Raw genomic sequence first — 13,403 nt, 5'->3', positions numbered from 1 at the left:
CTGAGGATGGACAATGCAGTTTTTTTCCTCAATATTTTCAAAGCATTGAGATGATTGCCACAAGGTCTTTTTTAAACACAGAGAAGAGGGGTTTCATTTTCTTCCATTTAAATATGTGGATGAAAAATTTCGCAAGGAGAATTAGATTGTTCAATATCAGGTCACACTTATTGTCCTTCATGTTACAGTAATACCAAACATGTTCTCCCTTGTGAGAGGATTGAGTGGTGGAATTTTTGTTGACAGCCAGTCTTGCAGATCCTCCCAGAATGTTACAGTGTACAGGCAATCAAAAAACAAGTGATCAGTAGTTTCAATTTCAGAATCACAGAAGCTGCAGCTATTGTGGTCAATACCAAAATCTCTTCCTCAGCAGTTCATTGGATGGATAAATATTGTTTAGAATTTTGAAATGAACTTCTTTTGTCTTGAGGCTTACTGGATAATTGATATATTTTGTTCTCCATTTCTTTATTTCTCCATCCATCCATCCATCCATCCATCCATCCATCCATCCATCCATCCATCCATCCATCCATCCATCCATCCATCCATCCATCTTCTTCCGCTTATCCGTTCCCGGGTCGCGGGGGCAGCAGCCTCAGCAGGGATGCCCAGACTTCCTTTACCCCAGGCACTTCCTCCAGCTCCTCCGAGGGGAGTCCGAGGCATTCCCAGGCCAGCCGAGAGACATAGTCTCTCCAGCGTGTCCTGGGTCTCCTCCTGGAGGGACATGCCTGGAACACCTCCCTAGGGAGGCGTCCAGGAGGATCCGATACAGATGCCCAAGCCACCTCAGCTGACTCCTCTCAATGTGGAGGAGCAGCGGCTCGACTCCGAGCTCCTCCCGGGTGACCGAACTCCTCACCCTATCTCTAAGGGAGCGTCCAGCCACCCTGCGGAGGTAACTCATCTCGGCCGCTTGTATCCCCGATCTTGTCCTTTCGGTCACTACCCAAAGTTCATGACCATAGGTGAGGGTAGGTGCCTAGATTGACCGGTAAATCGAGAGCTTCGCCTTTCGACTCAGCTCCTTCTTCACCACGACAGTCCATCGAGTAACATCACATAACATAACATAACATCCAGTTATGCGGTACATCGACCGCTTAACTGCGGACGCTGCACCGATCCTTCTGTCAATCTCACGCTCCATCTTTCCCTCACTCGTGAACAAGACCCCAAGATACTTGAACTCCTCCACCTGAGGCAGGACTTCTCCACCCACCCGGAGAAGGCACGCCACCCTTTCCCGATGGAGAACCATGGCCTCGGTTTTGGAGGTGCTGATTCTCATCCCTGCCGCGTCGCACCCGGCCGCAAACCGCCCCAGCACATGCTGAAGGTCCCGGTCTGATGAAGCCAACAGGACAACATCATCCGCAAAAAGCAGAGATGAAATCCTGAGGTTCCCAAACCGGATCCCCTCCGGCCCCTGGCTGCGCCTAGAAATCCTGTCCATAAAAATTATGAACAGGACCGGTGACAAAGGGCAGCCCTGCCGGAGTCCAACATGCACCGGGATCAAGTCTGATCTACTGCCGGCAATAAGAACCAGACTCCTGCTCCGATCATACAGAGACCGGACAGCCCTTAATAGAGGGCCCCGGACTCCATACTCACTCAGCACCCCCCACGGAATGGCACGAGGGACACGGTCAAATGCCTTCTCCAGATCCACAAAACACAAGTAGACTGGTTCCCATGAACTGGTTCCCAAGTAGACAAATTCCCATGAACCCTCGAGCAGGGCCGCTCGGTGGCGCAGTGGGTTAAGCAGCGGCTCATATACTGAGGCTACACTCCTCCTGCAGCGGTTGCAGGTTCGAATCCCGGCCTGCGCACCTTTGCTGCATGTCTTCCCCGATCTCTCTCTCTACCCCTTTCCTATCTGCAGCTTGAATAAAGCGCCACTAGAGCCCAAAAAAATCTTTAAAAAAAAAATAAAAGGCTGATTTATGGTTCCGCGTTACACCAACGCAGACCCTACGGCGTAGGGTACGCGGTGACACGCACCGAACTGTGCGTGTTTTAACTTGAACTTTTAACTGTTGTTAAAAGAAGAGGGATGACCAGTTATCTAAGTTAATTGACATTTTTGGGAAGATGGTGGACAACATGTAGTTTTTTTCATCATTTTTTATTCATAATTTGAGGTTCAATTTCTTTTGTTTTCATTTTATATTAGACAAATCCTCAGTTGACCTGGTGTTGAATAAACAAGAATTGCTTTTCTTTAATCTGAGTACAGTGTTTGAATTAAGATTTCCTATGTTAACAGAAATGCATACATGTAAATACTAGCAAGATAGTTTTAGATCCAACACAAACAAGTCAGGCAGTAATTTGGTTATTCATTTATTCATGACCACAAAATTTAAACAATTTCAGCAAGTTGAAGAAAAACGTTGCAGTAAATAGTAATAATATAACTGAAATATGTAGCTCAGGTGACCATCAATTTATACGCTTTCTTACAAAAATGAAATGACATCATGCTCAAAATGGAAAGTAATATTAGATGGTCATAACAGAGCTGGAATATTGAACTCAGGATACCATCAGTTTACACGCTCTTACAAAAATGAAATTACTCGACGATTGAGCCTGGCATACTGGATGCGCTGGTATGGGTAGATTGAAAGAAAGACACTACATTAACAAGGAAATACATATTGTACTATGCGCATATTTAAATTGTGTTCTTTGTTGAATTGTATGCTCCTTTATATAGGCTACCACTTTGTTTTCAAACATCCGTAGGATGATCATTCCCAAACTTATAATACCGGTACGTAACATTTTGATCTGACGTGTTTCCGGTTTCTGCTAAGTGCTGTCCCATTCTTATTTCTACCATTTGGAGCCCTTGCATTCTCTCACACTTGATCACTTCCAGCTGATGTCACTTAAGTCTGGGAGGGTTCAGGGCTTGAGGGTTTAGGGCGGAGATTGGAATTCAGGGAACGTCTCTGATATGTCTATGGCTGCGTCCGAAATCACATACCGGTACTTCCACCCTAATGAGTATGCAAAATGAGTATCGGTGCGTCCGAAATGCCAGACTAAAAAGTATATACTAAAAAGTATACTTAAGTTCGGCACACTTTTGAATAAATATCAGTAGTGTGCATTAATTCGGACGTACTATTAAGAGCGCACACGTCTCTTCCTGCCGTAGGGAGGGAGGGGGGGGTGGTTGTTACCATGGTAACCTGTCACAGCAGTGGTAGCAGCGCTCCGCTCTTTCCCATTTATTCTGGCCGAAACAAGATTACATTATATAATATTATTATATACGAATATTATAATATTAATACTATATAATAATATTATTATACTTAATATTATCCTTATGACATATACGTATCACTAGAAACCAAACGCCGCTGCATTGCATTGTGGGAAGTTTCTGCTCGGCTTGTGTCCATCAGAGGTGTCAAAAGTATTCACATTCATTACTCAGGTAGAAGTATAGATACTAGAGTTTAAAAATACTCCTGTTGAAGTTGAAGTATCAACACAAGTTTTTTACTGAAGTAAAAGTATAAAAGTACTGGTTTCAAAACTACTTAAAGTATAAAAGTAAAAGTAATGTAAGGGGGAAAAAAGCCATTAAGGACAAAAGCTATTGAAAATGAATGCATCTTAGTATAATGCAAATATATTAAAGAACCATATATGTGTACTATTGAGCATTAACATGTGTTTCAGAGAGCTGGAGATATGATGACTAGTTGCCTATAAGTATTGTAATGGTGCAAAAACATACTTCAAAGGCATGTTATCATTTATCCTAACCTTTATTGGAATGTACATCCAAGTTTAGTTGCAGGAATCTGAGGGCAACGGATGTAAGAACAAAACTGGACAAGAACATCTGAAACAACCACAACCAAATTCACTCTATCCGGATGGAGCAATTTAACTGGATAGTTTTTTTTTAAAGGCCGAAATGAAATAGAGTAACGAGGCTGTTTTTAAAATGTAAGGAGTAAAAAGTACAGATAATTGCGTGAAAATGTAAGGAGTAAAAGTAAAAAGTCCTCTGAAAAATAATTACTCCAGTGAAGTATAGATAACCAAAATTTCTACTTAAGTAAGGTAACGAAGTATTTGTACTTCGTTACTTGACACCTCTGGTGTCCATTAATGCACACTAAAAAAAATCTCCAGAATGAGTATGGATAGAGCATTGAGTACGTTCTAATGTTTCGGACGCACTAAAATATCTCACATACTCATTTGCATACTCATTAGGGTGGAAGTATGCGATTTCGGACGCAGCCGATTATGGCCCCTTCCCTCTTCCGTACGTACGTGATGACGTAGACTGACGTACATACGTATCCGGAAATTCGGTTGTAAACAATAACGGCAAACTAATCATTACAGTCGTTTTCTGGACCGAAACAAGGTCATATTTTATATACTTCGTCAACTGGTGTCTCCTTAAGGTGTGTATCATTGCATTAAGGTACACATTTCCTCTTCACATGTCTAAAATACCATCAGTGGAGCTCGCTTAGCCCGTTTTCGTTACTTTAGCTAAATGCTAACACGGCGGCTAACACACACATTTAGGCTTTTATATGTTATTATAATGTTTGTATCGGTTATGTTGAGAGAGTTTAATAAATGTCCAGGGAATGTTTGTTCCTCTAATATTAAACTCTGTTTCAGGATCTGTAACAAATTAAAGTCCCAGCTGGTTTAATCTGCCCTTTAAAATGATTTTGGGTTAAAATGTCATGTTTTGCCAACTTTTTGAGAAAAAAAAATCGTGTTAGGTAAGAATTATATTTATCTAAATTAAATATTATCTCACAAAATAAAGGGTGGATAAGTGTTACCCTGCACCTTTTTAAATACGTTTTTTTTTTTTGTAACTGTTGTGTTAAAAATTATATGAAGAAAAAATTGTTTTTTAAGAACTTGTGTTGTAAATTGCTTTATTACACAGCTTTTCACACCAGATTATATTTTTATTTAGCTACTTTTTGGCATCACACTTCTCCTTCCTTCTCATGTTTTCAGGTATTAAAAAATTCAGCTCATTCAGGATTCAGTTACATTCTGGATTCATTACAAATCAACTGAAATATTGCAAGCCTTTTATTAATTTAATATTGCTGATTATGGTTTACAGTTTAAGATTAAGATTCCCAGAAAACTCTAATTTTTTGAGATAGGATATTTGAGTTTTCTTAAGCTGTAAGCCATGATCAGCAATATTAAAATAATAAAAGGCTTGCAATATTTCAGTTGATTTGTAATGAATCCAGAATGTATGACACTTTGGTTTTTGTAATTGCATTACAGAAAATCACAATATTCTAATTTTCTGAGACAGTCCTGTACATATACGAATATTTTATGCCCATAGAAAATTAATGGAGAAATCAGTACATGTTTATGGCCATCAGGTGGTGCTTATGTTCTGTAGCTCTGCAAATCTTTATACAATGAATACTTTTAAACATTTATACAGTTTATATAATTTATACATCTACGCAATACAAGTTATCGTTCATTGTATTTTCTGCAAATCCTGTTTATGTAGTTGTTTGCTCTTTATCTAGATTGTTGCTCTTATGTATGATTTTTCAAATCCAATTCAACTTATTTCCACCATCAGGAGTTGCTAATGTCGTTTCGTAGATGCAGCATCATGATGCATCCTTTTTGGTTTTGAAAATACTTATGCAAACTGTTGGATGGAGTCCCATAGTTCATTTGGTAAAGAAAGCGCTCCATATACAGTTCTTGTAATTGTGGGCACTATTTTGCATCCAGCGATGCACAGTTTTAGTAAAGTTCAGTTCACAGAAAGCTCTTGCCATTTTTCTTCAAATACACATTGGCATAACATAACTGTCCAACAGTCCAAACTTATTAAAATTAACATAAAAAATGTTTTTTAAGGGGAGTGGGGGGGCTTCCCCTCTGCTAACTTGACAAAGGAAATTTGGAAGAAAAATTAAAACCAGAATTTCAATATTTTTTAAGTCCAAAATGAGACAGTAGAGAAACTATAGTTGGTTGTTAATGTATTTATTTACATATTAAGTTAGGACTGGTTGACATGTATTTTATGTTCTTTAAAAATGCTACTGTTTTTTGGTCTTTATAAACAGGTTTCACATGAGTAGCAGTGTTTAAGAAAGTGCCAGCTCACTTCCAAAAGATAGACATTGGCGTTGTGAGCCTGAAGACACAATTGCAGCCAACATGTCAAGGAAACAGACAGCGAAACCTGTGCGAAGCAATAAAAAAGGTGAAGTGGAACGCAAGAGGGATGACCGGGCAGCACGCAGGGCCATTGCCAAAGACCGCAAGAACCGCCCACAGGAGGGTGATGAAGGCGCAGAGTTCGTTAGTTTCTCCAATCAGCTCCAGGCACTGGGGCTCAAGCTGAGAGAGGTCCCTGGAGATGGGTAAGAGCGGGACAATTTGTTGTTTTTCTTGCTTTATTTCCTGAACACTATATTGAACACTGAAAAGATGCAGCTGCATCCTAAGATACAGTGTGAAAGTTGAGTTTCTGTTTACAGTGTAGATGTGTACATGTTTGTGTGTGTGCCTGTGAGAGCGCATATGTATGTCAGAAATTTGTACTGATTGCTATTTTTAATCCTCACGCTGATTGTGTGACATTGACTAGTGTCTTCACGCCTTCTTCCCTGAGCGGGAATCCAAAAACACCTTAACCACAGCTACATAAGAATTCCAATGTATCTGCATGCTTACCAAGCTTTGAGCAGCACTTTATTCTTTTAATGTGAATATTGTGCATCCTACGCATCTGAGTCCTAAACTAACCTGTGATTAAGAAACCTTGTGGCTTGTAACTACTTTCTTACTTTCCCTAACACTGTGTTCCTGGTTAATGGCTTTTTTCTCCCTGAGTTCGTGCTGCATGTAATAATCCCAAAAACCTGGCTCCAGTTGAGTTGTTTGGGCTTTAAAAAGTAATTCAGAGAAAATATTTCACTTGGCATCAAATATATTCCACACATTGACATGAATCATTATTTTGAAATGACATATTTTATTTATTTAATATTTGAATTGCCATGATGATCAGGGACATTGGAAAATACAAATCTTGGCTGTAAACATTCAAACTCACCCACTGATGGATGACCAAGACATACACACACACACACACACACACACACACACACACACACACACACACACACACACACACACACACACACACACACACACACACACACACACACACACACACACACACACTATTAGTAGCCATATAGTTAGTTTCTTTAGACACAAGGTTTAGGATTTTCTAATTGGATAAACCCCAGATGTCTGCCTGCCAGCAATTCTATTAGAGGCACCAGTAGGCCTGTGATTTTGACATTTTGAAAATGAATTTCTGAGAAACTTAACATTAATTCCCTTCTACAATCGGCAATAATGTGATGTGATTTGTCTCCTCCAGGAACTGCCTGTTCAGAGCTCTCGGTGACCAGTTGGAGGGTCACTCTCGTGGTCACCTGCGACTTCGCCAGGAGACGGTCCAGTATATGATGTCTCATCGACAAGACTTTGAACCCTTTGTTGAGGATGATGTTCCCTTTGCACAGCACTGTAAGAAGAATCCTGCTTCGGCAAAACTGTCTAACTCCACATAGAGAATATATATATATTTTTTTTAAATAACTGTGATTTGAGAGCTAATCATCCTATGATTTTACCTAAAAGGGGTAAGATCTCTATTTTTTGTTTTTAATAGAATGCAACTTTGACCTGCAACAATAATTGATCCCTGGTGGTGTTTGTGTTTGCCTTTGAGATGGATTAATATATCCTTGTCAGTTGTTCCCAATTAATGTTTCACTTTTTTAATCACGCCTTCCCTGGCTTCTTAGGAAAAGTTATTTTTTCTAACAAAGGGTGACACTTTGCAATATATCACACCAATGTTGATTCTTAATTGATTTCAACCATGCACATTTAATTATAATTACATATTTACACCTTTATAAATACCTGATGTATTCCACTTAGAAAAAGTGATGAATAAATTAGTGTTTTAGATTATATACTATTTATTTATCATAAAAGGGTTTTAAAAACACTTTCTCTTGCTCTCTCCTCTCTCAGTGGCCAACCTTTCCCAGTCTGGGACATTCGCTGGCAATGACGCCATTGTAGCTTTTGCTCGCAGTCAACAGGTGAAGGTGGTCATCCATCAGCTGAACACACCGCTGTGGGAGGTAAGCTCCGAGCCACAAGTGGTGGTTTTTGCATGAAATTACATCATCTGCTGTTAACCATGTGATATCCAGAGTCTCTGTAGCCAAACCGTTTTTCTTTGTTGTGCTTTTTTCTGCAGATAAACGGTGCAGAGAAGCAGGTGTGCCGAGAGCTGCACATTGCCTATCGCTATGGAGATCATTATGACAGTGTGAGGCGAACTGGCGATAACTCAGAGAGTCCTGCTCACCTCCGCATAGAGGTAAATAATATACTATGGGCATTTAATAAACTAACATTTAAAGCAGCACAAAATTTCATTTGAAGGAATGTTTATGTTTATTACTAGTGTTGTCTAGCCCTGGCTGTCTCTCCCCACTATCAGCAAAAATTGTGCTTTGGTTTATGCCACCATGTCTTTTATATAATGAAACTAACTCGCAGAGCTACTGTGGGCATAATGGTAAAGGCAGTTAACAGACTAAAGAAGTAATGGTGGAAGAGAAGCCAAAGAAATGTGGTGTCGTAAAAGTTACTTGACTTCTGCACTTATGGGAGATTAGCTGAGCTAAAAACTACAAATGTTTGTTTGTGCTGCTTTAAGAGAAATTAACCAACGTCTCTGAAAGTGCCTAAAGATACTTGACATATATCTTCTGTACTTCTCTAGATATCAAGAACACTTCACGTCTAATTTTCACTGGGTGATCAACTGCGCAGTTGTTTCAGCTGTTTTTTTGGGGGGGGGTTTATCTTTGCTGTTCTCAGAATCTGCAAAGTTCACACGGCCATCAGCGTGAGTTCGGGGACGGCCAGAGGGACAGACAGAAAAAACCTTCTCCAGCAGCTTCTGAAGATGAAACCGTGATCCTGAGCTCCATCAAGAGTCGAGGAATCCAGGGTCAGAACATGAACTTTACTCCTTTAGCTGCTGCGAAAACAAGATTGTCAGGAGTTTTCTGATAAGCTTGTATACTTTACATGTCAGGCTGTAAATAAGTGGACTGTTATTTGAACAGTAAGTGATTCACCTAACGTGCTCGCTGTGTGTGCTTCCTGCCTCAGGTGATGAGGAAAACCTGCTCCAGCTTAGTGCTGCAACAATAAATGCTGAATGGCTCGTTGGCTCTCTGCTCGGTGAACCCTGCCAGGGTCAGTGCGCCTCCGAATCCTGCTCAGCCTGCAGAGCTGCAGCCTCAGACTCCAGTGAACACAACAAGCCAGCAGAGGGAAGCAATGTTCATAAATCCAAGGTAGAGCCAAACTAGTGTAAATTAACCTGCTTTAGGTTACTACCAGTACTCGAGTTGTAAAAAAAATAAAATCAGGGGGGATGGTGGATTTTATAATATGGGGACAGATAATTTGTGCTGATTACAAATAATATAATATATTACAAATAATAGCACTGACCAAAACACCTGCAGAAATACTGCAGGAATGACATGGCAGCAGTTAAATGCAGCCTTCTGTTTTCTGAACTTATCAATATGATTCTGTCCTGCACAGGATAAGTAAAATGGATCACTGCAAAAACTCAAAATAAGAATATTTGTCCTATTTCTAGTTAAAATGTCTCATTTTAGTAAAAAAAATCTTATTACACTTAGAACAAGACTCATCACTGGAAAAAACAACAATTTTCACCTGTTTCAAATACATTTTCACTTGAAATAAGAAAAAATAAGATTTTTCTACTTATTTCAAGTGAAAATTTACTTGAAACAGGTGAAAATGGTCAAATAAGTTATTTTTCTGGTGTTATTTTTCTGGTGATGACTCTAAATGTTGAAATAGCAGTAAAACCACATTCATTGATGAAATGACATAAGGGATGGAAAGGGGGGATGCCAGTTTTACAGGGGGGATGATTTTGACCGTTTTTAGTTCAGGGGGGATGCCATCCCCCCTCATCCCCCCTCAACTCGAGTACTGGTTACTACTACTTGTCAATCTACATAAATTATAATCCAGTGGATGTTTAATCATTGTATTCAATTAAAACACAGATTTCTTACTTTTTTGAAAGAGGGTAATAACAATGCAGAATAATTACAAACAATGATGATAATAATCGTTTCTCCCCAGGTTTCCAACAAGCAGAGGAAAGAACAGCAGCGACAAGAGAAGAAAAAACGTCAGGAGGAGCGGCATCGACAGAAGTTCCTCCAGAGCAAAGGCCAGGACCAGAACAAGAACCTGCCAGAGGCCGTGACGTTGGTGCCAGCGCTGAACACTCTCAGCATATAAACTGGGGTCTGGCCAAAGAGCCACACTGCTACTTCAGCTACCAGTAGCTACCCTCAAACGTTTTGCACATTAAATCAGTGATTCTATCACAATGGATAATTTTTTCCTAAAGAAAGCCCTATAGTTTATTTCCAAACAGTATAAAGGTGCCTGCGAACTTGTGTGAGTGAGATGTATGAAAGCTGCAGCTGCAGAGTGACGGAGCACGACTTTCAGCGTTGCTCTTGGGTTTTAATCTGGGATCGATCTTTGGTTTGTATATGTAGAATGTTCTCAGACCTGTTTTGTCTATGCTTTTCATCTAGTTTGCTATACTAGACATCTGTTTTTGGTTTTTGTTTCCTTTTTTTCATGATCAACCATGCACATGTCTTGTGAACTTAAGCCTTTTGGTTTGTCACATGTTAAGTTGACGTGGCAGATATTCAGGTCACTCAGTTTGTGGTCAAAAACAGGAAAGCAGTTATTGTGAATCTCATGTGCAGCAAGACATAATAAATGATTAGTTACTGTTATTTGTGTGAGCCAGATAATATATTAGACTATCCAGGATGATATGTTTATGAGCGTGTGCTACTCAAGATAGTACATAAATTCAATACAGTTTATGGACACTTTTGTGTTGCTTCATTTTTATTTAAAAAAAATCATTTCATTGCCTTATTCAAATGTTGCACAAATTTGGGAATTTGACACATTTCCAAAAGTATAAAATTATGAAATAATATTCCAAACTCGGATATTCAGAATCATTATAGGATGTGTGCAGATCAACTGAATCCAGTTGGAAGAATATTTGCCTTGTTGCTGTTGTTGCTCTATAAAATGTATGAATTTAAGGGACAATTTCATACTGGCCACATTTATCTTGAAGCCACTCTATGTAGTAATACCACCTTTGACCACACGGGGGCAACATAGCACAGGAAAGTTAATACGTCTGCTGGTCACATAAGACACAATGAAGTGCACCTCTAGTGGGACAAAGTGGTATTACAAGACATTCAGCATGGTATCGTCTGGTGATTTCAGCACTCAGCCACATCATTAGAAACATTCATAGATTTAAAAACAGTGGTCTAAGTACTCGGTCACGTGACCCACTGGACTCTGAAGAGCGGTTTTGAAGCCCTTTTGTTATTGGTGCGGTGAGCAGCCATGTTGGTCAGGAAGCCGATGGGGACACGCCCATGCTATGTCAATCAAAGTTAGCTTTGGCTACCAGCTCCTTCAACAGATCCCCGCCAAAAAATCTCCAGAGCTGCCGGCAAACGTTTACAGTGGAATAAAGCATGTTGACTGTTTGATCCATATTCACATGACGGCATCATATCAGCTGCAGAATTGTCAACTTTGCATCCAGGATGTGAATTTCTCGTCCCACCACATCCCAACGGTGCTCTATTGGACTGAGACCTGTTGAGCTTATTGTCATGTTCAAGACATGGTGTGTTATCCTGCTGGACTCAGCATCAGTAGCAAGTATAACGTGGTCAATGAAAGTACTGAAGAGTTGGAGCAATATTTAGTTTTTACTTGGGGGCCCAGAGTGTGTCAAGAAAACATCCCCCACACGGTTACACCACCACCAACCGTAAAGACGAGACAGGATGGACCATGCTCTGAAAACCACAGATGAAACTGAGACTCATCATGACCAGAGTGGCACCCGGTGTGGTCTTCTGCTGCTGGAGCCCATCCGCCTCAAGGTTCCCCGTATCGTCCAACCAGAGATATATTCTGCACACTTTGGTTGTAACAAGTGATTGTTTGAGTTACTGTTGTAGAATCAGTCGGCCCTTATACCTCCAACATCAACAAGCCAATTTTCACCCAGACAACTGCTGCTCCCTGGATATTTTTTCTCCTTTTTGCAGGGGGGGGGGGGGGGGGGGGGGGGGGGGGTTGGTGCTGGTGCTGGACTGTGTGCATTTTAAACTTTTATTATTGATCCTTGAGCCGATATAATTGTGACCTGTGTTCTTGTATTCCCTGCAGGGACAGGGTGCGGGATTGAGGGGCGTAGGACCCCGGCTGATGGTGGGATTTAATTTGCCCTGCATGTTGTGGTTCTGGTGTGTCTTGTAATGAGTCTGTTGTAAGCGACTGCTATCTTGGGTTGGTCCGTTTGCTCATTACCTCATAGTGATAGGCTTCTACCCAGAAAGTAACTTTTTAGTGATGTTAGTTGTGTATTGTTTTTAGTATGAATAAAACTTTACTCGTGGCCCTGCACAGGATTAAACGGTTATGGAAAAATGGATGGAATAAAACTTTATGGCTAGGTGTAATATCAGAATAATAAATTGACCCTTGATGTTAGGAACACTGCCAGGCATGAATGAAACTGTGTTTTATATCTGAGGTGCTTGAAATTCTCTGGGTAAAATCTCCAGGGTGCCATTGTTGTGCTAACAAAACCTCCACGCAACTCTGTATTCCCCGCCTTTGCTCCTGCCACACCTAGAGGTGGTTAAACGTGCTGATCCAGTATAATCAGACCAGCCCATCTGGCATCAATAGCCATGCCAGCTCAAAATTGCTTAAATCCCATTTGTATTCCCTTTCCTGATTTGGATTGTAGCTGCTGTCTTGACCATGTCTTCATGCCTAAATGCATTTGCTGGCACATGATTGGCTAAAACTATTTGTGTTCAAAAGGCAATGGAAAAGTTGTACCTTATGGTCACATGCCCCCGTGTGGTCAGAAGTGGTATTGCTACATAAAGGGGCTTCATGGAAGAAAAAGGATATATTTGATGCATGTCTTTTGAAAAACAGAACCTAGAAACACAGCTCAAGGAGCATGACTTAGCTTTTCAAAGTTATATCTGAAAAAAAAAAAACTACAAAACATAGCATCCTGAGGACAGATGAGACCGATGTGGAGATTTTCAGCTGTAAACACTATTTTTTTTAATGAAAAT

General features: G+C 40.3%; 1 protein-coding gene across 2 annotated transcripts; it reads left to right on the top strand.

The window, feature by feature from the left end:
• Positions 1-4,327: 4,327 nt before the first annotated feature.
• otud3 (OTU deubiquitinase 3) lies at positions 4,328-10,991 on the top strand. Of its 2 annotated transcripts, none has more exons than XM_061735045.1 (8): positions 4,328-4,457; positions 6,138-6,437; positions 7,469-7,617; positions 8,134-8,246; positions 8,366-8,488; positions 8,995-9,127; positions 9,292-9,479; positions 10,315-10,991. In XM_061735045.1, the coding sequence occupies exons 2-8, from the start codon at positions 6,232-6,234 to the stop codon at positions 10,474-10,476; spliced, it is 1,074 nt and encodes a 357-aa protein (XP_061591029.1). In that variant the 5' UTR covers positions 4,328-4,457; positions 6,138-6,231; the 3' UTR covers positions 10,477-10,991. The 2 variants fall into 2 exon arrangements, with proteins under 2 accessions (XP_061591029.1, XP_061591027.1); XM_061735043.1 differs by having other exon boundaries at positions 4,353-4,477.
• Positions 10,992-13,403: the final 2,412 nt, after the last annotated feature.

This window comes from Cololabis saira, chromosome 12 (assembly GCF_033807715.1).
Source record: "Cololabis saira isolate AMF1-May2022 chromosome 12, fColSai1.1, whole genome shotgun sequence".
NCBI lineage: Eukaryota > Metazoa > Chordata > Actinopteri > Beloniformes > Belonidae > Cololabis > Cololabis saira.
This window is presented reverse-complemented; position numbering and strand designations above follow the sequence as displayed.